General features: G+C 38.8%; 1 protein-coding gene across 1 annotated transcript; it reads right to left on the minus strand.

Moving 5' to 3' along the window:
- Window positions 1–24,548: 24,548 nt before the first annotated feature.
- Window positions 24,549–25,521, minus strand: cldn26 (claudin 26). The gene has a single exon (XM_039772242.1). It carries the CDS (start codon window positions 25,366–25,368, stop codon window positions 24,718–24,720), a length of 651 nt encoding a protein of 216 aa, XP_039628176.1. The 5' UTR covers window positions 25,369–25,521; the 3' UTR covers window positions 24,549–24,717.
- Window positions 25,522–26,136: the final 615 nt, after the last annotated feature.

The raw sequence follows: 26,136 nt of genomic DNA on the forward strand, positions 1-26,136 counted from the left end.
TTTTTTTTTAACTGCTAAACACTCAAAGAGTACCAATCGGGTAGTGACATCACACATGCTCATAGCAAATTGGGCAGTGGAGGTGGAGTGCACTTACAGTACACATGGCTGTTACCACTCTGTGATGTCACACTGGTCTTGCAAAGCATTATGGGATGCTGGGAAAAATTTCTCTATAAGCCAGCTGCACTGAGAATTTCCAGGAAAACATTTGGCCAATATGGCCACTGGTGACCACAACACGCTCGCTACGAAATCAATACTATTTAGGATATATACATGTTATATAGTCTCATATTTCCTTGAGTCCTGTTATTTTAGCTTATACACTTTTGAAGCTGCTCAAGCCATTTTTGGTATCTGTCTGATTTTAAAGTTCTTTATATGTCTTTCCATAATGCTGTTTTCTTGATTTTGTTGTTTGCTAGTTTCGTGGATTTGCATAGTGGTTGCCACGCAGTTGCTAAAGGTGATATCAGGGGACATGGACTTGTGACATCACATTTCGAGGGGTATAAATGTCCCCTTCTTGAATTCTTACAGTAGATTGTCTGAGTTTGTGGATTTCAAAAGAAAAAAACAACTGATGGCACTCATGTGTTTCAAGACTTTAAATCTCCAATTCTGGTTTTAACTACCAGTAAGGATCAGGTTTTGGGTTTAGACATCAGGTTTTCTGTGCTTTCAGTTTTGACTTTTTCTTTGTTAAGACTAATGTTTGTCTGCCAGTCCTGCTTTTTTCCTCAAAGGCCTCCATGACATAGTGGTGTTAAATGTTGACCAAGTGTCCTGTGTGGCTGCCATCTTGGCTAAGGAAACAGCAAGAGATTGCCAGTAAATAAAACAAACAGAAAAAAGATAAAAATACACTAAATATTGTAAAAACACTGATGAATGGCTGTAAAATCAGATAGACCTTCACATTTCAAATGCTTCCCAGTTACTGTTTTGCTCTATGCTAGATGTGCTACCCATCGCAGACGCGTGTAAATCTAAGTAATCAACGTAGACCTCAGTGTTAATGTTTGCAGCGCACCATCTATATGCAATAATAAAATGTATTGTGTCTGTCATTCCAACAGATGGCACATTATAATAAAACACATTACTACAAATGTTTGTGATGTGCCATCTGTTGTAATGGAAAATGCAGAGCATTTTATTACCACAGATGTTTGTGCTGCACCATCTGTTGGAATGAAAGAGATATAGCAGCCAGACAGGCACACAGATACTTATGCTTTTTTGAAGGTGGATGGACTTCAGAATCACTAGTTTAGTAGAATTGTCATTGCTGGTTTCCGCCCAGAGCCCTTTTTCACTTTGCTTCCTTAAGAGCTTTTCCTTGCCTTGTGTATAAAATCTGTACATTTTTAGCAAGTAATGTTTCATTTTTGCTTAATAAAAATAATCCTGTTATGACAGTAACATTACAATCATCACCATGCAATGTGTGCTGCCTGACACCATCATCTTGTATTTTTTGTTGGAAAGGTATTCAAACTTTGGTGAAAAATAAATTAAAGCCTTCATTAGAGACTCTTGCTTTAGGACAATTTGACAAATTGAGAAAATGATGTCTCCCTTTAATTAACAATCTCTAGATTTAACTTTTCCTGAGCGTCACATGCACAATATTATTTTTTTTTATGAATCAATAACACCAGCCATTTAAATCATGCAGTCGCAGCATTTAAATCACATGATCAAAATCCAACTTTTTCATTGGTAGGCGGTCTTTCCTCATTGGTCAGTGGAGTTCTTCTTCTTCCATCGTGCTATGACCATAATGAAGACATATTTAGCCATCACCATTACCTTATACTGTAACATCAGGGAAGACCTGGTAACTCAAAAAGCTAAAAAAACTCAATTTTGAAAAAAGTGGCAGTTACTAGATTTTTGCATTGCACGTGGGATTTCTTTTTAAATTTGTTTTCAGGCTTTTGGTTTTGTTTAATGACCTCGAGTTTAGACGTCTCTCATGAACTTGAGTTACTGTGTTTGGAACGTGACTGTCTGTCCTTCTGTAGCACCCCTAAAATCCCTGCTACTTGACTTAAGAAACGGGTCTGTCTGGACTTTTATAGACATTTGTCAATGGTCCTGACATAACCACAGAAGTATTGCCATTTTTATTAACTAGATTTCATCCTCCAGCGTTAATTTTCTCGTTTTCTAAACACCTACTATTATCTTTGTTCTTCCTTTCATTGTCACCCCATTTCTTTGTCTTTTTTCCAGATAAGAAAGGGTATTGTGTTTTTTGTTTACCCTTATGCTCATCTTAGGTTTATCATTCTGTCTTTACCCCATAACACACTATGACGTCCCTTCATTTGATTTTGACCACAATGCTTTGCTGAAAGGTTTGTGACGCATTACTGCTCTGTCTGTTCCATCTACGAAGCACTGTGGTGTCATTCAGAGAGTACCTGAAAGAGCCTTGGACTGGTGCCTGGCCCTTCTGCCTCCTGTAATAACCTCGACCTTTTCATTGCATCTTATCTCATTTGCTAGTGAGTCCATATGGCATACGCAATTTAGTTCAGTTAACACTTACTGTAAAGTGTGGTCTGCACTGAATTCAGGCCCAGGGCCCTTAACAATGATCTTCAGATACAAAACAGTAAAAGAAATACACTTCACCACCTAAGACTCAGATACAAAAGTACAGAGTCAACCCTCCCTATGTGCGCATCACACACTCTGCATGGAGCCGCCATTGGAGGATTATTTGGGGTGGCCGCTCCATGGCCTAAAGGTCTTATTGCTGTTTCACGAGCTGTCAAATTATTACTATTTTATTGATTTCCTTTATTAATCCCCAAGTGGAAATTGTCTTTTCGCATGACCTATGGGGGTCAGAGTACAGTATGCTGGATCAGTTTTCAGGTTAAGGGCCTTGCTCAAAGACTATTAACATTATTGTGATTATTTTTTATTAACAAGCAGAGAGATGGCTTCACGTCAACACCAGTCAGGAGAGCAGAAAAGAAAAAAATGAAAGTATGAAGAAGCAGCTCATGCTGGCAGAGGGGACTGGGCAGTCTAATGGTCTGGAATCCCTACAGATTTTATTTGTTTCTCCAGCCGTCTGGAGTTTTTTTTTTGTTGTTTTTTCTGTCCACCCTGGCCATTGGACCTTACTCTTATTCTATGTTAATTACTGTTGACTTATTTTATTTTCTTACTGTGTCTTTTATCTTTCTATTCTTCATTATGTAAAGCACTTTGAGCTACTGTTTGTATGAAAATGTAATATTTAAATAAATGTTGTTGTTGTTGAATGCTGCACTTACAGTTGTGTTTAGAAATCTACATTTGCACAACTTCCAGTAAGTCCGCTAACATTACATCAGATGTCACTGTACTAGAGCTACTGGTTTACTGGAGTAATGGACCAGCATTATGTTTAATAGTTTTGATATCGAGTGTTTGACAGATATTATCTGATGTTACAGCACCTAGCTGACACGTGGTTGTGGATCATTTATTACTGCCGCACAGACCTCAGGAACTAGACACACTGTTAAAGCTGCTAACGTTAGTCGACATATGGAGTGCTGTGAAGGTTGTTGCAATGATGACACGTTTGTAAATTTCACCAACCAACTGGATTTAGGTAACTAGTTAATCATTGGCTGAAGTGTGGGAAAGCACATGGCAAGCAACAGTGATACAATATTATTAGTAGTAGAAGTATTTTATATATTATTATTATTATTATTTATTAGTAGTACTTTATAAATTATTATTATAATCAGTAGTAGTACTAGTAGTTGTATTTTACATATTATTACTTGAAATACTTTATATATTATTAATAGTAGTAGTATTTTATACTGTATATTATTAGTAATAGTAGTATTATATAAATTATTATAATTTGATATTATTATCAGTAGCAGTAGTATTTTATATATTATTATTAGTAGAAGTATAGTAGCAGTATTAGTAGCATTTTATATATTATTATTAGTAGCGGTAATAATAGTAGTAGTAGTTGTCATGTGGTTCAAATTCATGTTTTGTCTCTTTTGTTCATTTTTTATTCTTTTGATTTATGTTGTTTATGTGCAGCATTCTTCATTTTAAGTTTTGTCAATGTATATACGTTGCCTGTGTTATGATCCATGTGTTTTGTGGGCGGTCCCCAAAGAGGCAGGTCCACCCACCAATCACCACTCTCTGCGGGTGTTGTGGGGGGGCAGTTCTCTCACAGTGCCTGGGAGTGGTGAGTTGACGTGTGGTTTGCTGTGCGCCAAATTGTGATTAGGAGTTTTGGCCTTTAAATTGTGTTCTTGGGGAATACTTTGCCTGAGATTGCCTTGCTGGAAACTCATTTATTCCTTTTGTGCTCTCTAAAAGTGTTTTAGTGAAACGGAGCATTTTTGTGATAATAAATCTTTTTATTTATAAAGTTTCTTACTTTGCCCTCATTTCTAGCTTGGGGCTGACAGTGGTATCCCCCTATAGTTGGCATTTTTTGGAAGTGATTTTGAAACTTACTGGGATTTAATATGCTTTAGGACTTTTAGTCTGTGACAGTAGTAGTATAGTAGTATTTTATATGTTTTTTAGTAATAGTAGTAGTTGCTTTATTATTAGTTACATTTTAAAAATTATTCATAGTAGTAGCAGCTGCTGTATTCTTTGGTTGTATTATTAGTTGTAGCAGTAGTAGTCATATTCAATATTATTATCATTAGTTGTAGTAGTAGTTTTTGTATTTTATATTAATTTTATTAATAGTAGTTGTATTCTATATTATTATCAGCAGTAGTAGTGGTTGTATTTTATAATATTATTAGTAGTAGAAGTAGTAATTAATAATTTATTTATATAGCACCTTTCCCTTGCTCATGGTGGTGTATTCTATATTATCATCATTATTTTTAATAATAATAATAGAAGTAGTTGTATTCTATATTATGAGTAATTTTATGTTATAGTAGTAGTAGCAGCAGTGGTCGTATTAAAGTTGTTGCAGTAGTTGTATCAGAGGTCCCACTGGATTAAATCCAAGATGACACTTTCTACATTGGTTTCCCTTTCTGGATTACACGCAGAACGCTCTTTTCTGATTGGCTGTGCAATTGAGCCCGGCACAGGAGTGACGCCCACAGTCCATCGCATTTGCTTCCCAGTGCTGCAGTGATGACCGCGGGCTCCCAGCTGTGAGCCTAAATTGGGTGCATTAAGCTTCCCCCTCAGCACATGCTGGATTAAATGTTCACCTATAACTGTTGTTCAGCTCTTTTTACTTACCGGTAGTTGCATGATACGCACTTGTTTAACTTCTTCCTTACTAGCTATCATCAGAGGAGCGGAGCACCAGAGTGCACGACAGCCCCAGCAAGCAACGATACGTCTGCGAAATAATGCATTATTAATAATAATTATTATTATTGTTGTTATGAAAATAATACATATTTTTATTGAGTGGTGGGAACAAGTTTCTGTAGTAATGCATTAACACTTTTTTTGTTTTTTTCTAAACAATGCTGGTATTTTTCCTTCAATAAATTAAGTGTGAAGTTAAGTTACTCGTCACTTTAAAAGTAATCTGACACGTAACACACGGAACTTTTAACGCATTAACGCAGTAGCAGCCGAGGATGTAAAATATTGATCAGCTAACTAAGTCGGGACTGCGGATTTATCCTTCTGTGGCTTCCATCACTCCAGTGGCACCGAGTCTATGTCAGTTCGCTGCGGCGCTCAACTGCTGCTTTATTGAAGGAGGAGCGAGGCGCCAGCGGCTCTTTGTCAGAGTCTGATGACAGCTTTTGCATTTTCTTTCAGGGTGGATCTCCTGGTGATGGTTCATTAACGAACAACATTGGAAACGATCAAGCGGTCCCCAGTGACCCAGTGCTACTGTCAATAGACTTGGATTCATCTGGCGCTGCTTAATTAACATCATTAATGTCATTCCTGGATTAAATTAATGTATTTAGGGCTCGTATTTAAAAAAATAAATGCGTTAATTGCTTACGTAAATGAGATTAATCAGCATTCCTAATAAAAATATGAATAATAAAAATTCAACTTTGACGTTAAAACATAAAATACACATAATGACAGGCCCATATATAACAGCTATAGTCAGAGATTGTTTTTTGAATGAAGTCCTAAATCTAGATAATGAGAAAGTAGGTCCTTGTGCGTTTTATTATTTCTGTTTGAATTTATGCCACCGAGTCTGCCTTTCCTGTGTGACTACGACATTTCATATATTTATAGTGTCCTCGACAGTTGACAAGAGACATAATCATAATTATACATTTTGTTTTTAAGAATTATAAAAGAAGAAGCTTCTTTTTATAGGTAAATGTGTGTGCCAAACACTTTTAATCTGTTGTGGAACCTTAGTTTATTTTAAGGCGTAGGTTTGTTATAAGGGTGTACCAATACCCAAACGATACGATTATATATAAATATAAACAAAGATAAAAATAAAGAAAAAGGATGACCAATACGTCTTCTCAACTGACCTCCACACTACTCACTGTAAGTACAAAAAATCGATTCTAGATATTTGAATTGAAAGACTGAAAATTAAATAACACACGGTATAAGAAATGTTCTTCGAGCAACGTCCTCTCTAAACCACACAAAAGACCTCCAAAGTACAACATACAATCAAAAGCAAACAATTCCAAGGGATATGATGGAAATTGTTTAAGAAAACGTCCAGTCACATTACAGGTATTCAAAATTATTAAATGTATAGAATGGCAGAGAAGTCTATACAGATGAATGCTATTTGTCCAGATAATAAGGAATTGGAAAAAAGAAATGGTGGGATTTACTCAGATTAATGAGCTTCCTTCCATCCTAGAAAAAAACCTGGAAACTTCACTTCCCCACCTCAAGGCGGGCTGTATTTTTCTTTTCTAAATCTGTTTACTGCTGTAACTCTTCTCTTCCACAAAACTGCAGGGTTTCGCTTCTTACCACCACCATATTTATTAGTTCCACTGTGCCTAGACTCCGCCCCTTACCATCAATGCATGTTTCCAATTGGTCCTTTCCTGTCACTACTCCTGCTGCAGGCTTAATATGATTTTTTCCTTTTGAAACTGAGACGGAATCTGATGGTTAGCCTCATACGTGTTATGAGGAACAACAGGAACAGACAAACAAGGAAACGTCCGGTATTCCCATGACAATTACTACAAGGATATGCCCTTTATTTGTATTTTCATTTGGGCAAACTGAAATGCTTTTTGACTATTGTGTTCTGTCCGTCCACTTGTCTGGGTGAGAGAGGATGGCTCCTTTTATCTCAGACTGGGGAGGCCTTCTGGTGCCCAGTCATTACTTGTAGGAAACAGAACCCCCTCAAAGTAGAGATCACAAATTCCTGCAACACTCCCTGGCAGCACCCGGAGAACCCCAGAGGGCTGCTCTATGGCACTACAGCTCCCAGTAAGTGTCCATACAGGTACTGTAGACCTAGCAAGTCTGTGGAGCTAATGGTCCCAATAGGTTACCAAATCCATCTGTTACAGTGACCTGCTGGCTGGGTAATGTTCTTCAATCCATTGCTGCTGGGATGCCAGTGTACCTACTCCCACTCTAGTCGAGGTGCAGAATACACTGCCATTGTTCTTGGGCATTTAGTATGTAGAAAAACTCAAGATATTAATCAAGGAAAGAAACTTATCCTCTACTAGGACACGTTTGATGAAACCTGTCTGAGTCAGAAATCAGGCAGGAGGAAGCAAGTCCATTGCATTGTATTTTCTCCACAGGAAATGCTGAAGAAATATAAACTGCCACACAGTTGGAAGTCAGTGCTCAGATTGGACCCAACCCTGAAGGAAGTCAGAGTGCTCTCAGCAACCTGGTGGAATTATTTCTTTGGTTTTGCAAACTTGTGTGCCGATTTGTTTTGCTTATTTTTTCCAACATTAAACAGGGTTTTCCTCTTGGAGCCACAACCCTCTTTTGTTGGAGCATTCTTCCTTTTGAACCCTTTACAAGGGTTATAGTGGACATTTTAGTTGTACTTTTTCTATGCTTCTCCTGTTCATTTTCATGTATTCTTGGACTATAATTGGGGGTTCTCATTACTGCAGATTACTTTAGTTTTGCTTTTATTTTAATCCTTCCAGGTAGTCGGCAGGCAAGTAACCCCCAAGTCATTTTCCAACTTAACCACAGTGAGTTGCTGAAGGTCAAATATTAACGTAATGGGAGTCCCTGCTTCCCCTTATAAAACTGGAAAACCTTGAGCTCACCCCCCATTGTTCTTCAACTGAACTAACACCACTAGAGTAATTAACACTGGGGTTCCACCTACTACCCCCAATTGACAGAGTGTCTATCAACCCAGTTAACCACTGTGGCCAACTGTTCACTAGTGTCCAGGGCAGCAAATCTAAACATTATTGCCTTTCTTAGGGGAACCTTTATTACCAATCTTTCCAGATCAGCTTGCTTAATTAAGTGGAATAATATTCCATAGTAGTAGAAGTCTCTCTTTTCTGAAGACGGCTTTCCACATGTAGATACAAGTGTGTGTGTGTTGGGGGGCTTGATGTTTTAGGGGAAGGGCAGAGAGTGGTGTGACACAATTGGTAACAACTTTTCCCTCTTTAACCCAAGAGTAGAGGCGAAGGATACCCAGCATGAACTCTAGCATTACTTCCACTTCAGCTCCAGACGTCCCACCCATTCTGCATCATCCATTATATAAGAAAGACACAGACTGGAAATTGGTGTTGATTAGCGAGCTTACTTACTTCGGAGACATAGCTGCAACTGTCTGAGCTGGTCTACTATTTCTTGAAATCAAGATCCTGAGATCCGCCTGATAGGACAATTCCAGTACAAATCCCGCCAACTACACCACTATAAAATGTTAAAGGACACAGCCTTGTACGTTTGGTGTCCGTGATGGAATTCCATGTTTAATGGTAGTTGCTGATGTAAGTAAGAGGCTGTGAAAAATGACCATCATGGCCGAAGCTTTGAGTTATTAGTCTTAATATGCTGCTTGTGAGAAACTAGCTCATGGGTTTGCTAATGAATGACTTCTATCCTGCTTCTTTCTTATATAGCAGATGAGTCGAAAGGGATGAGACTTCCAGAGGCAAAGAGGAATGATGTTAGAGGTTCCTCCTCCACTCAAGGAGTAAAGAGGGAAAAAAGTTATCAACAATTGTCACACCGGTTGCCCTAGAAGGGATTGCTTTTGATACGGTCACACTCTTTAAGCACCTGAGTCTCTACTGAGAACAGAAGTTATGGCCGGTTTTAGAGCAGTGAGCTAAGAGAGGAAGCAAGAAGATTTGAGGTGTAAGGATTTTTAAAGGTAGGAATTGAGGCTTGTCATTGGTTTCTTGGGTGCCCATCCTCTTTGGTTGAATATTGTTGAATAAAGTTTTGTCCATCAAGATTGCCAGTCGTTGACCTATGGTTGTTTATCCAATACTGGGAACTAAGAAAATGCCATCTCTGGGATGTCACTGGAAGATTGATTATTTTATCAGACAAGACACAGAGGCTGCATTTCAAAGAGGCCCTGTGGAGAAGGAACTGAAGGTCTTTAGCTGACATTAAGAGTGTCTAGTAGAAGTTTTGTAAGCCAGGATTTGTGTTCCAGACATTGTAAAATAGACAGTGTCAGTGTGTCACACAGGATCTTACAGAAAAATGAGGCCATTGGAGCTGTCACCGGTGGTTAAACCCCCATTTATTCTGAAGAGGCTCCCTCCTTTAAACAATCATTGTGGATTCACCTCTTAGGCGGAGACTGCCATTTCTGAAATTCCTTCTACAGTTGTTCCTGCCACTATAGAGGGATGCATTAAACCTTCACTGCTACCAAGAGTTTTGGTTCCATCAATGAAGTGTGCACCTGTCTCAGAAGGATAAGTGGTAGAGATCATTCCTATTTTTCAAGGTGAAAAATGACCTTCAGCTTCAGACATTTTGCAGAAGTTACTCTGAGGGCATGTGCTGTTCACTTCAAAGCCACTACCCTGTGACCTGCCTCACTAGGTGGCTGGCACTCTTTTCAAAAGGGATCTCCCTCCATCTATCTTTATTGGACTGAATTTGAAAGAAGCAAGGTCTCCCAGAGGAGAGAATGGCAGAGGCTGCAAGTACCATGTCCTTGAAGAGCTTCTGCAGCAGATTGGTAGTCACATCCCTCTTGAGGCCCAAAGTGTTGCTGGAGGAGTTTTTGGAACAATCTCCTGTGCCTCTTTGTGTTTTCCCTAGTTTACTGGTTAAATGAAGCATGAGTCTGAGAGTGAAGAGACACAGATGATTAATTGGCAGTGTACGGTACTCTCTTTGGAGTCTACCGGAGAAAGATCTCTACAGCGTCACTGCTGTGCCACTGCACCCATCTTAATTATACTTGCTGGTGCCTGGAGACCTGAAAAGTACGGTGAGATGATGAGTGTATCATAAAGTAGCACAGTGCTGGCCAAAAGTCTTAGGCTTTCTAGGTTTACTATGTAAATTTTGTATAAGAAGGCTCATCAGCGGTTATACTTCCTGAGGGTCTTCAGAAAGCACAATCTGGAGCCCAACCTGCTACTGACTTTCTAACTCTTATCCATCGAGAGCCTGCTGAAGTTACTGTATCACAGTATGGTACAGCAGCTGCACCATGGCAGACAGGGAGAGGCTTCAGAGAGTAGTAAAGGCAGCACAGAAGATCATCGGCTGTCCTCTCCTCTCCCTGATGGACATTTACACCTCCCGCTGCCTCAGCAGAGCAAAAAACATCATCAAGGACAGCTCTCACCCTGGCTCTGATCTGTTTGACCTGTTGCCTTCAGGGAGGCGCCACAGGTTCATCACAACAAGGACAAACAGACTCAAGAACAGTTTTTTCCCAAAAGCCATAACCATTCTAAACTCACACATGCACTGACTACAGAGTCTAACCCCCCAAACCCTGGACTTCCTTCTGTCCATCAACTGTGCAATATCCAATATCTAAATGGTACTGATAATAACTGTGCAATATCTGTATACTATACAATATCATTACTCTCAGGTTCCAACATCCACTACTCACTGCACATGATCATCATAATTGTGCAGTATTTAAATGATGTGCAATAACCCAATAGTGCAATAGTTATTTATTCTTTCCAGTATTTAAATAATGCGTGCAATAGTTATTATTCTTTCCGTATGTATATAGCGTCGCAGAACTTTTTTGCAACTTCTTTGCAACTTTTTGCACCATTTGTTTAATTACTTGTTGTGTTCTAAATATATGTCTGCACTGAAGGAGCTGCTTTTAATCTCATTGTACATGTGTATAGTGACAATAAAATGCATTCTATTATATTCTATTCTATAAGATGCTCATTTTCTTGTGCATTAGCGTCAGTAGGTGGGAACATAATGAGGCTCAAACTGAAACTGGTTGACACAGTGGTCCACCTGAGAGACCTGGGTTTTAATTCTGGTCTAGTTACTTCTTTGTGGAATTTGCTTGTTTTTTGAGCTTCTTTGCAGATTCCAAGGGTATGTAAGGTTATGTTAGGTTAGGGTAGGGTAACTGGGGAATCTCCTTTAAAGCTGTCCCAGTTTGACTAGGTATGGGTATGAGTATGGTCTGTGTTTTCTGGAAGATGGAAATGAAGAATTAGGAGGACCAGTATGCAATGAGAAGTCAAGCAAAATCACACATTTCATTGGCTAACTAAAAAGATTACAACAGGCAAGCTTTCAAGGCTGCTCAGGCCCCTTCTTCAGGCAAGCTTTAAACCCCACTACTGAAGACCAGGATATGAAGCCAAAAATTCAAAGCCAAAATTGTATAGTGGGTAAAAAAACAAAAAAATGACCCAAACCCATGATGCTAACCTAGAAATCAATGTTAAAAAACAGGTGATGGATGATATGATGATACTCAAATGATTGAACAAAGATAACAAGCAGGTGCTAATGGTCAATGGCATAATGTGCCAATTGAACCAAACTGATTAAATAAAACAGAAATAGATGTAAAGGAAATCTGTTGTAATTCTTGCTCCACAAAATAGCAGAAACAGACAAGGCCTTCAAAAAGACCCACAAAAAAACAGGCCAGGTACCTGACTGGATAGCTCCAATATTGGTCTCACCTACCCAGGCTTTACTCTGGCAACTGGGAGGATTCAGGCCAGACTAGGCCCCAAAATGAAGAACAGACTTTTAGTAAGTAAAATTAATAGCAGAGAATTTCAGAAAGATGTACAGCGAGCACCATAAAAACTCCAACTGTTGAAAAAGCCCCCAAAAATCTTTATTGAAAATATATTCACAAAAATCAGGAAAAATATAACAAAATGCTCAAAAGAGTGAAAAGGATGCAGAAGGAATTGAAAACAAGGCAATCCAAAAGTAAACTAGTGTTAATGCAAAATTTGAAATCAAAATGAGTTGAAAACAGTGCTAGCCATGACTAATTCAGACATACCGAAATCAACACTATTGCAAAGCTGCATGACTAAAAAACATAACATTATCAAAACTTTCATTTTGGCTGATTGCACATGGCTTTCCTGTGCAGAAGGAGCAATCATGTGACGTATAAGATTTGTTACAAGATATTATTACATTTGTTAGATGTATTACATTTGTTATAAGATTCATCCATCCATTATTTAAACCGCTATATCCTAACACAGGGTCACGGGGGTCTGCTGGAGCCAATCCCAGCCAACACAGGAACAAACCCCGGTCAGGGCGCCACGCAGACACGGGGAGAACATGCAAACTCCACGCAGGGAGGGCCGGGAAGTGAACCCAGGTCTACTAACCACATGGCAGCAGCGCTACCCACTGCTCCAGCATACCACTCTATAAGGTTCATTCGCATGTCAAATGAATACCCTTTTATGAGTTCATTGTTCTCCAGCATTTCCAGAACATTCTGCTTTATGCATAATGTGTTTGCTGATCTCTCCCTAAACGCCATCTTCTGGCAGCTCCCAGTGAGTTACGACAGCTCACAAGCTCTCCTAAATCCTGGCGAAGATAAGTTTCATCAGTTACAATTGATAAAATACTATTAGGAGGGACACATTTACGTCATTCGGGTTTTTGAGCCAGTTAGGAGTGTTTTCCTCGTCTGATATGCTTGATAAATATGCATACTGGTCTGGTTTTTGTTCATTTTGAGGCCTGCTTACCACTTTTTTTTTAGTATTCCTATGTTGTTAACCACAACACGTGTACCTAGTGCTGCTGAGATAAGCTTAAGACCCCAGTGACCCTGAATTGGGCAATATTGTTTGACCCGTTAAGTGTATAGTTCTGTCTCATTGTGACACAAAAACTAAAATCCATAGTAGCTCTTTAACCATACTATAATTACTAAAACTAAAACTGAAACTAATATATATAAAAATAAAATAGAAATGTCTTTGTAAAATAAAAACTAAACTAAAACTAAAAATACATGATGAAGGAAAACTAAAACTAAACTGAATTTCCAAGTAAGGTCAGAAAAAATATAGAAATAAAAATTAATATATAAAGGCAAAACTATAATAACCTTGGTTGTAAGCTTACAGATGGCTTAACGTCTATTACAGAGCTGATTGTATGGTGATTGGGTATTTGGAGAAAGAAAAGTAAGGACAGGAATTGGAGGTTAGTACGTTTGAAAGAGACAGTACTGCTACAATAAAGTATTTCTTTGAAGGTCACGCATGGCACAGCAAGCATCTGAGACATGAACAATCACTGTGCCACCGTGTTTCCCATGTTTAATAACATGCTTTAATTCATATCATCATGAAAATGATATCAAGTATACATCTCAGTATTTTAATTATTCAGAGAGCTGTAATATTATGAATGTAATGGATTCTGTGTCCTGTCAGAGGAAGAGAAAGCCCAGAAGCACATAGTGATTCACACACACAGAGCACATAGAAGATCAAATACAAAACAAAGCATTTAACGTGCTACTTTAGTTATGATGACATTTGAGAAACTAATAAATTAAACAATTTTAAGATGAAGTTTATGATGTTCTACTTTAATGACAAAATAAACAATGTGATTAAAGTGGAAATTTCGAGATTAAAGTTGACATTTCGTGCTTTTTTCCCACCATGTGCCTATTTTTTTTCTCTGGACCCTAATAAGCTTTCATATGACACTCAGATGGTCGGCTACGACTTGCCTTTTCACGGCGACATTGATATGTGACAACTTCTTTTTATTTTGGGCACTGTGTGACTTTGTGAACTTGAGCTTTCGAGTTTCTCTGACGTGCTATGTCACTCGATCAATTTCATTTTGTTGATTATACCACGGTTTATTTGAACAAATAGTATGTTTTTCCTTTGCCTCCACTTGGTATTCGCTGAAATTCTTATATTTTCCCCCGTGCTTTTCCCATTGTCTTTTCACAGAAGGCTGAGCTTAAGGGCTATTTATATTGATTTGCATATTCAAAGAGGCGTAATTCTGGGAGGAGTTGGGGCGGGACAGCAGGCACGTGCACGAGTGTTACTTTTCACGCTGACCAGGATTTATGTAGCGGATAGAACTTGAACGTTGGCGAACGCACAGATTCCTGCATCTGGATTTTTCTGCGCGTAAGCACATTTCGGCTTTTGTGCTTACATCATGTTATAGTGCGAATTCTATGCACGGCTTTATGCATGAGGCCCTAGCTCACTGTATGAAGATTGTACATTCTCCTTGTATATGAATGGTTTTTGGTTTCCTCCCACATGCCAAAGTTTAGATCCATTAGTGACTCAAAATAGACATTTTACAGATGCATGCATGATTGTACCCTGAGATGGATGGGCATCCAATCCTGCTGCTGAAGTAAGCATTCAAAAGACACAAGTAGGTTACAATATATGGCTGAAATTATTATGTGGTTTATATCTAAAGTGCAATCTGAATGTTGTCATAAATGCCCCCTTAAGCATATGTCAAAATGAACCTGATTTTCCGGGTCCTGTAGTTTTTTTTTATCTAGCTAAGTGGACCAATTGAGAAAAGCAATCAAAGAGGAGTGTGTGTCAAAAATTGAATGCAAATAATGTTAAATCAGCCAAAGGGCATGTGCGTATAGCAGGAGGCAGAAAACTAAGTGACAAAGTGGCATTATTCTGTTAAAGGAAAGACAATAATACTCTTTAAGATTGTATTATTGGAGGCACACGTGTGCCTGCAAGGTGACAAACAGCACATGTAATTACACCCATAATAATAAATGGGTTTCTGTAGATATACTGTATATCTGCATACAAATAAGTTAAAAACTCTTTAAACTGTTTAACATTTCCACCCATTTTTATCATTTTCTGATCTCACTTTATCCAATACAGATTCTCAGAGAGCCACAGCCTGAGGCAGAAAGGTCGAGACGTCAGTGACTCATGTAGTTGCAGTCAACCAAGTCCAGAGTTACCAATCCAACTGAGCTGGATTTTTTATGAAAGAGCAGAAAATAAAGTGAAGAGAAAAAGCATAAAGAAGGCACCTCAGCCAGGAATTCCACCAGGATCCAATCTAGGAACAAAAGAAATTTGACATTTCGTTATTTTTAGGTTTAAGAAACAGCGCTGATTTTGAGTCATTTCATTCAAAGGGAGTAAATCACATGTACAGCACCACATCTTATTTAAAATTGATCACACACTCCCTCCCTTGGTGTTTAGTAATGACAAGGTATTGTAGCAGCTGTATATGTCATATCACAAGAACTGACTTACATGCAAAGAGAGGCAGAGAGGAGAAATATGTTCATTCATCCAGGTACTTACCATTATGAAAGTCGAACTGAGCAGTGTTAGGATGACATTACAATAGTGTTTATAATAAACAGGCATGGTGGCTACGTTGGTGAGTGAATGTGGCCTGGACTAGCACAATGTTCAGGAGTGGTTCCTACCTTGCACCCACTGCTTAACGATAGTCACCAAGAAATCAAATAGTAGGTTTGGGAAATGGATGGAAAAAAGAACTTTTAAAGTCAGTTAAACCAGAGAACACAGTTACATTGACTCAACAGTAATTACTAATTAATTAAAGCAATATTACACCAATATGGCAAATAAAGTCATTTTAAAAATTACTTATAAAGTTAAACATTTTTCTTACTCCTACCATTTTATCACTGTCACCACAGTTGAAAGCTTTGACACTAATGTACAGGTTTTGGTAGAAATTCTGAAAGAATTTAATTGCCAGTCAGGATATAAATATAAAAAATGTTCACTTAGCCCTAAACCTACCCCCTTTGTATATGGCAATATAGTGTTAAATCATGTGCATGTGCAAAGCTAAAGGATTTATTTTCTTTATTTTTATAAACTTTATATTAGGGGTGGCATTCATTGGTAGTGATATTAAATCTAATTCACATTTTTTTGCTATACAACATTGAGTCAGTGGATTAAATTTGGCTTTTTTGACACTGACCAATAGTCAAAGTGATGAATGAATGAATGGATTACAAATAGAACCATAAAATAATTGATCTCATAAGTACTCATTCTCATTTAATATCTCATCTAACCTTCTTCTCCACTTTTCCTGGTTAGAGTCACTATTGTATCTTAACAAGCTGGTCAAACCAGACTTGCTGTCCTCAGCTATAGATTCCTTAACTTCCTGGGGAGTCTCCAGGCATTCCTAAGCCGGCCGAAAGATATAATCCCTCCAGTGTGTCCTTGTTCTCCCAGCAGGATGTGCCCGGAGCAGCATACCCAAACCACCTCACTTTGCTCTTAGAGATGAAGAGGAGCAGCAACTCTACTCTGAGGCTCTCCTTAATCACTCATCTTTTCACCCTATCATGGTGTGTCAGCCCAGCCACCCAGCAAAGACACTTCATTTCTGCTGCTTGTGTTTGTAATCTCATTGTTTTGATCATTACCCACAGCTCATGACAATAGTTGAGAACAGGGATGTAGGTAGACTGGTAAACTGAGAGCTTTGTCTTTAGACTCAGCGCCCACTTCACCACCATGGGCTAGTACAACACCCACAGAACAGAAGTTGCTCAAATCTGTTTTTTGATTGCATGTTCCTTTTTTTCATCAATCATGAAGAAGATCCTGAGATACTTGAACTCCTCCACTAAGGGGAGTTCTCCACCCCTCACCTAAAGAGTCCCATTTAATATGACACCCCTAAATCATCAGTGGGGCAGCAAATTGGCTTTAGAACTCACATCATAATTCAATGGAGATCACCTGTCTGGAGTTTTACTTGATTGTTGCATAAACACACTTTATCTGGAATGTCCAGCTTCTGGCAAGTCACTATCATGGTCTGACCTACACAATGAAGACAAAAGAACACACAGCTACGTGAAATGGGGACTGAAAAGCACAAATCAAGAGATGGAGACAAGAAAATATCTAAGCCACTGGACTCCAGTTCAATTAATCATGAAGAAAAGGAAAGAGTACATCTGAGTTGTGAATCTGTCCTACAGCAGAGAGAGAGGTTGGTAGCATGCGCATGATTACAGTGTGTTGCCACACCTACCACATGACTAACCTCCTGGATTCAGACCTGATTGCAGCCATGCAACAGGTGACAGACTCAGCACCACACTGGAACAGCAGGAGGTTATTTTTTTTACAGTGGCTCAATTGGCAACCTCCAGGTATTCCCAGCAAATTGGAGGACCTGCTTGCAGGGCTGAATGCAGATTAACGTCAAACCCAGGAGACTGCAATTGCAAGTTAAGGACCTTGCTCATGGGCCCAATGCAGAAGAGTCTCTTCTGGCATTTACAGGTTTCGAACTGGCAACCTTCAGATTGCCAGCAAGAATCCCTAACCTCAGAGCCACCACTCCACCCATCCTCATCCACAAAAGCTGAGTAATTGTGCAAGAAGAAGACAAATGAGGGAGGCCACCAAGACAACTCTGAAGGAATTACAAGCTCCAGTGGCTGTGATTGGAGAGACTATACAGACAAGAACTGCTAAATGGATATTCCACCAGTTACAGGAGAGTGTGGCAAAGAGAAGGCCACTGTTAAAAAAATAAATGCACAGCGTTTCCCAAAAGGCACATGGGATACTGTAAAGTAAGAAGGTTCTATGGTCTGATGAGACCAATATTGAGCTTTTAGGACATCAGACTGAATGCCATGCTTGAACACTACACAATATCAAAAACACACCACCCCACTGTGAAGAATATTGGCAGCAACAACAGGTTATGGGGATAATTCTTTACAGTAGGCCCAAGAAGACTTGTGAAGGGAAAACGAATGGAGCAAAATATAGAGGAAAACCTGATGCGGCCTGCAAGAACCATGTGGGAAAAATGTTTGTTTCATAATTAAATCAATGCAAGCAATATTTATGCAAAGCATATTCACACAGTTCACCACTTATTATAACGCAATTACTTCATGAATTAACTTTCTGCTAACAGCACTATTTTAAATATTCCTCATATACTCCAAAAAAGGAAGATCTGTGCCCATCTGTATCAAGCGTCTTAAAGTAGGAAAACAATCCTAACTGGCTCAAAATTCTTAGAGTAATGGAATTTTGGTCTTACTCTTAGGAGGAGGAGGAGTAAAAAGCATTATCAGCTTTCCTAAGCTACTCTTAACTTTACCAGGAAGATCATGTGAGCTGTCGTAACTCACTAGGAGCTGCCAGAAAATGATGCTGAGGCAGAGATCAGTACCCATGTTTTGTGAAAGGAGGAATGTTTGAGAAATGCTGGACAACAATGAACCTGTAAAACAGACAGAGATGAAATAATATTCATAACAAAACTTGTACGTTATGTAACCGCTCCATCTACAAGGAGAAGTCATGTGCTGTCAGCTTAAATGAAAGTGTTGGTAATGTTATGTGTAAAATGTAGTTTTACAATAGTGATGATCTAGGCATGTCACAGCCAAACATTTCTCAAATGTTGAGCACCTTTACAACGCGTGAGATAATACATATTTTTATACAATTCCCCACCACTCCACATGAGGTAATGTTAAAGTAAGCTGCATTCATGCAAATCAGTACACACGTAAAGATCATTGCCCCAAGTGTGGATGAATTGTAATCGATATCACAGTATCACATAGGTGTTCTTTGGGGGCAAACTGCATTGTAGTAGCCAGCATATTAATTTGAAGATTGGTGGGGCAGGATGTGTGATTGACAGTGAAATGTCACAAAGGTACACTGCAGCTCTGCATTCCCCAAACCCCTGGATCATTTCAATTATACTTTACAAGCTTGGGAAGGTTCAAAAAGGCAGGTGGACACTCCTGGGACATTGGATAAATAGAGCCTTGCAAGTAGGCGAGAGTGGGATCACAGGGATAGACAGACACATTATGTGACTCTTATGTGATTAGTCAGTTTAGTTAGTTAGTTTCAGTAAAACTGTTACTTTACGAGGCATTTCCTGTGGTCATAACAGTGGGAATTTATACATTTAGCTTCTCAAAGCTGACAGAGACGGAAGAAGGCTTGTTTGATTTGTACTGTGAAAAAATGTATATGAGGACGATTACTTTAGTATTCATGGCAATGATTGCAGTGTGCTTGTAAGAGATGCAACTTTCAAAGTAGATGAAGTGCTCATTGGGTGTCTTGGCCTTATCACTTCATATATTGACGCTCACAAGTAGAACAGAATTAGTGGAACAAACGAAATTAAATGAGCTTTTATGACACCAAGTTGTGTGTGTCTAGTTGCTAAGATGCTGTGAGGTTGCTAGGCACATGATGCCTCTGTCACGTGACCCATAATGTCGAAGACGGTTGCTCATGTTAAAAATGGCTACACAAAAAGTCTGTGCCCATGACACCCAGAAACACAAAACAGCAGCATCCATGCAAACAATGGCACAGAATGACAATAAAATAATGACGTAACACAAATAACAATGCATTATAACAAACGTAATAAATGACTAACACAAAGGACAGACAGTGTAGCTAGTTAACGGGATTAGAATCCATAAAAACTCCATTTCAGTTCTGGAAACGTCTTTAGATTTCGACCCTGAACAAATCACAGAGCTACTACTAATAAAACTGTAAAGGCCTGTTGACAATATGTTGCATGTTGACCAGACACGCAAGTAAGAATTTCACTGTACTCGGTGCCTGGCAGTATTACTACAACCCCAGAAACTGCGGTGAACCAGAGCTGTTATAATTATGTAGGACACTACAAAATGAAAGGTTGCTGCTTTACACATCAGTCTTTTAGTGAACTGTACCAAAAGTAACTAATTACGTGAAAACAGCTCAGTTTAGTTCAGGCTTTTTGAAGAGAGTTGAAGCGCCCTCTGCTGTTCAGAGGTTTAATGAAAGCGTTGGATGCTTGTTGCTACAGGTCTTTGGAGATTTAAACGTTAAAAAAAGATATTAGGTTAAATGTTGTGCATTAAAACAATGAAACTCATTCACTGCTCTTAAGAAAGGCAAAAGTAAATAATAAAGAAAAGAAGGACTTCATCTAATCTAAGCAGAACAAAGGCTGAATGTGGTCAGTTCTACTAGAGTAGCTTCTGTTCATTCATAACAGAAACCTGCTTACAGCAGTACAGGGGAACACTGCAGTCTGTCCTGGTGCTTTTAACTGCAAAACAGCAGCCACCACTGGGAGGGATGCCAGGCCACTGCAGGTCACACTCACATCCTCACCAATCCCTTTATTAAGTCACTTTTTTCCAATTTTGGGATGGTATCTTTTGGTGGCATTTGGTGAAAGGTGGCATTGCCAATCAAATGTAAGGAAACGAGGGGTGACTTAGAGAACTCAACTTTTTGATTCCTTCTCTTGTACTGTGCAAGCTCCTCTGTTAATATGGTTTCTACACGTTTTAGCTAAAGTTTATGCATCTGTCTACTACTGTTCAGTTAAACAGAACCACGTGCTTATGTCTGTAAATTGTGCAAAGTAAGATGTTCTTGTTACTGTTTTAAATTGGTAAATCCATGTAAGTGAAAACAAAGAATCACACAAGACTGGCGAGATCAGTAACAAAAATAAGGAAGAAAAGCAGAAAAAGAAGAGCAAATGAGAGAACTTACAGGTGTAGTCTGTGAAAGAGGTGGAGGAGCAAAACGAGAGAACAGAGAAAGAGAAAAAGTTCAGGAGTGTCAAAACCACAGAAAACTAAGTGAGACTAAAACAGTTACCACTGATGCCTGACACCCCCAGAATTCTGGTCTTCCAGCTGGGTTACTGTCTGTGTGGAGCTCACATGTTCTTCCTATGACTGGATGTTCTCTGGGTACTTCTGTCATCCCGCAGCATCCCAAAGGTATGTTGGTTAGGTTAGCTGGTAACACTAAATTGGCTCTCTGTTGAAATGTGCATTGAATGTGCCCTTCAAAGGACTGGCACCCTGTTCTGGGCTGCTAGGATAAGGGGGCTGGAAAATGGAAGGAAGGATAGCGCTTTCACAGCATCTTCAACAAAATGGAGGTAGTTACCGAGCAGAAAATATACAGCACCTTAGAATCAAGAAGATACAATTAGGGGAATATTCACATCGGTATATTCAGCTGCTTGACAGACAGACAGGTCGAAAGGCACTATACAACACAGAGATTGTATCAGACAAGTGGGCATGAGGGGCATTTTACAGTCTTGTGCTGGACAAATACGGGGAAAGAACTCTAAGTGACAGTACAACCAACTATTATTCTTTTTTGTTTTAACCAACCAAGGGACCAAAACCCTAATTTCTATCTTTGTTTCTCCATGATAGATAGATAGATAGATAGATAGATAGATAGATAGATAGATGTGAAAGGCACTCTATGATAGATAGATAGATAGATAGATAGATAGATAGATAGATAGATAGATAGATAGATAGATAGATAAGACACTAAATAATAGATAGATAGATAGATAAGACACTAAATAATAGATAGATAGATAGATAGATAGATAGATAGATAGATAGATAGATAGATAGATAGATATGAAAGGCACTATATGATATAAGATCACAACTTAAGCCTACTTGCACACATCACAATGATAAGGTTAAAAGTAGTGAAGATAAAGACATTTTTGATTTTGGACCTGGGTTCTTATAGCAGGAGCTGCAACTTGGTAGTTCACTCAGCATTTCACACAACTTCTTTAATTAATTGATCTGTCAGATTTTGCTGTTAATGCCACTTGGTTGATCCATTTCACAGTTTCATTTTTTCTATGTTTACAGCCAACGTTAAGATTTCGAAACCAAGCTAGCAGAAGTTAAATCGAAAGAGACACAATATAAAATGTATTATTGTTTATGTGAAAATACTTGACTTCCTAAGACAGCAGTGAGCAGGGATCAGCACTGAGCATGGTGACAGTACATCACAGGTCCCACTTGAGCTCACAGCCAACACTCCATTCTTATATGCCAGCCAAAGTCAAAAATTAGCCTAATACTTATATCTTTGATGGAAAAAAAATAGGAGTATCCAAACATGGGAAGAATATGCAGACTTCACACAGCTCCCTGTTTAGAAGTTGAACCACTGAGCTGTGAGGCAGCAGTGCTAACCACTGAGCAGATAGTGCCATCCTGCATGTTTACAACCATCTCAGTGGCTTTTCTACTCCACCCCATTGTTCTGTGCCATGCCAGTAGCCTCTGAAGGCTTAATTCTTTATAAAGCACTTTTTTTTGTTTTTCCTCCCAGATCTGCTGTCCTGCAATATAAACCCTTACGGAGGCAATGAATACCATAGCCAGAACAATAGCTGTTTATCCCTGAAGAAACTGGATATTGCCTGGAAAATGTGCTGCAAGCGAAAGGATAGAGACAGTGAGAGAGAAGGGAGAAATCTACTGTGGGAAACATTATCCGTTCTATAAAAAAAAAAAAAAAAAGGTTGTTAAGTTACAATTTAAAAATAGAAGTCAAAAGAACTAGGATTGGTTTGGAAAAGTGTAAGAAGATATAAGCAAAGGCAGCAGCAGCAGCTCTGCAAGGACAAAGCAGTAATCCACACAAGTGTGCAGCACTTTGGTAAGGTTATCGCTGCTTATTAGAAAGTGGAACACTTAACTGAAATCTCTGCAAAATAACATGCACTTGGTGTCACATTAATTAATTGCAAGCCGCCACTTACACCTTGAAGACAATACTTTTTGTTTTAAGTACTAACACCCACCATCAAGAGTACATATAAGCCCACACATTGGACACATACTGCAAACTGCAATGCAGAGGAAATTTAAATGATTTTTTGCAAGGTGACAGGCTTTGAAATGCTTGCCCAAAATTAGTATTGGGGAGATTACAGTTATAACACTGAAGAGGTAGAAAAAAAAAATCTAACAAAAATTCATAACTAAAGTAACTGCCTCAAGAAATTGCATCAAGTTCACTTCCACCTATGAAACAGTGATATATAAGATTCAATTCTAGTAATTATGTAAGTAATCATATATTAGTATTAAAATGAAGACGGCTCCACTTTTTGAGTTGGCTAGTTGTCAGAGGTATTTTACCTGTAAGGTGCAAAAACTTGTAAAACTCTACACTATTATGTATTTTACTTATTCAGTAAATGTCTCCTATTTCCACTATCTAATATAACTCTCTTTCTATGTGTCTTAATGAAATTAATTTCTATCTAGCAATCAATTACATGGTATCTTAGCTATTTTCTATAAATATATTTTGATTTTTATGTCAGTAAACTGATTCATTTATTTTATCCCTTTTATATATATTTATAACAGAATTGGGGTGGGTGAAAAGGATGGGGGGAAAAATAAGAGTGCCATTAAATCCTTTACTCCTACAATTTGTAACATCCACACGTTGATGAGACGTCAGTCAGTCTCTTATTCCTGAATAAGATAAATGGTGAAGCCTATCCCAGCCAGCATAGGGAGCAAGGCAGGAACAAACCCTGGACAGGGCGCCAGTCCATCACAGGGCAAACACACACACGCACACAGACACACAGACACACACACCAACCACACATTAGGGCCAATGTGCTGCCTTTTATTTTTTAATGCCAAAACTGAATGTCACAATGTGGTGATCTTCGTTAGCTCTTCCCGTGAATGAAATAAACACGAACAAGAAAGCACATCACTAAGCAAGGCTTCACATGAAGAGTCACATATCTCATACTTTATTCAAACATAGAGCACCGTCTGTCCGCTTTCAAACCCATGAAGCGCACCATCCACAAATGAAAAGAAATCAAGTGTGGAGATGAAAGCAAGGCACTCTGTTGCTGAAATTAGTGGCAGCACATGGGCACGATAAAATTGCTAACATATTATCAGTCGGTGCAAGTACTTACCATGCTGATCAGTCTGACCTAATCATTTCACAGGATGCGCTGAAAAACACAAAAAACTTATGCTTTCTAGTAAATGGCATTACTTTATTGTACATGCAGCTGCACTTATTGCCCTGTCCTGATTCACTAAATAAGGGAATAATTCAAGAGTCGAGGTGTAAGTTTAACAGAAGCCTACAGGAAATTAGCAAGGTCAGCAAGTGTCCTGAAAGCAAATTTCAAATTCAGGATAAAACAATTGCATAGCAAGGGCCACCACACTAACTGATCTGAATAAAAACACTACACTCGATCAGTGGACTTTCTTTATGAATTAATTTATTCATAATTTACTGTATTATTCATTTTGGCATGTAAGCAGCCTCTGGAGCCAGCATTACAAATGACAAACATGCAAACACATATCCATACTGTTCACTCTCCCTCTCCCTCTCCCTTTGGGTCCTATAACACCTCAGTCTTCAGGTACTGCACGGTCTTCTGGTTTCTGGGAGTGATGTGGTAAACTGGTGAAGAACTTGACTTCATCATGCAAATTGACACAAAAGTAAAAGCACCTCCAAGGACTAGAAAAAGTCCGGCAAACCATCCCGAAAACATAGCCTCTCCAAACTCCCATCGTAGGACAAGCTCAGGCACATTGTCATCCCAGAACTCGGACACCATCAAGTATGCAACCATGGACACTGGAAAGAGGGTTGTAATTCCTGATAACAAGAAAAGAACCCCACCAGAAACCAGAATTTTCTTCTTGAAGAGATCCTTGTCACCTGAAAGTTTGATGCAGTCCATCCCAGCAACGGTGACTAATAAACCCAGAATTCCTAGAACGTTAGAAATGAGCATCAAAATCCTAGAGATCATTATGTCAGCAGGCAGGGCCAAAAAAGAGTCAAAGGACTTACACTGGAGACCCACTTCGTCTTGAAACACGCAATTGTGCCACAGTCCCTGGTACCAGTTCTCCATTTCGTTCAGATCCGTGTTCATGGTTTTCCAGAGAGGCAAAAAAGTGGTCACAATAGAAGTCGCCAAGCCCATAAGACTCACAAAAAATGCTCCCAGCTGCACAATTTTGGAATTAAGGAGCACCATCTTCAATCAAATCTGCTCTGTTGCAGTGAATGCCTTGCAAATGGAAGTAACTGGAGCCCTCAACGCTTGGCCCGATAGCGCTCCTATGATCTCAGCATCTAATATATGCACCTAATAAAGGCCTTGTAATTCCAACGCTTGTGTATTACAACAGACATACTGTTTTGTAAAAGCGATATATATCGTCACTAGGAACAATGGGCTCTGTTTTAAATGAAACCAGATATGTCCAGGAGGACTTCAAGTGCAGAACATACATAAGGATAAAAGTTTTCTTTTTGTGACAAGAGACACGATAAATGAAAGAAAGCAAAAAGAAATGAAATTAAAAACTTTTTCAGTAAAATGGGTTTTTTTCTTTACAAAATGAAATAAAAACCCTCATCATTTTGTTAATATTCCTGTAAAATGAATGACTAATAGATTTAGAAATGCAATTTTACAAGTAGTTTCTGATTTTGCTAGTATAACCCCGGACACAAGTATTTACATTTGTGGGGTGTTCTTTATCAATAAAGAATCCAGGCCGAAAAAGACATCTGACCATTGACAGAAAAAAGGAGCTAATGGAAGGCATGAAACTGATCCTCTAACAGCCTAGCCCTTAGTAAGAAGGCCAGAATGGATGGCCCCATTGTACTTTAGAGTGGAATAAACTCAGGCACAAAAAGGAGGTGACACTATATATAAATCAGTCAGTCAGTCAGTCAGGCAGCATGGTGGTGCAGTGATTAGTGCTGCTGCCTCATAACTCTGTGCCTGAATCTG

Source organism: Polypterus senegalus, chromosome 12, assembly GCF_016835505.1.
Source record: "Polypterus senegalus isolate Bchr_013 chromosome 12, ASM1683550v1, whole genome shotgun sequence".
Lineage (NCBI taxonomy): Eukaryota > Metazoa > Chordata > Cladistia > Polypteriformes > Polypteridae > Polypterus > Polypterus senegalus.

Bases quoted from the DNA above. Each gene is read 5' to 3' on its own strand.
- cldn26 (XM_039772242.1), bottom strand. From the start codon at position 25,368: ATGGTGCTCCTTAATTCCAAAATTGTGCAGCTGGGAGCATTTTTTGTG.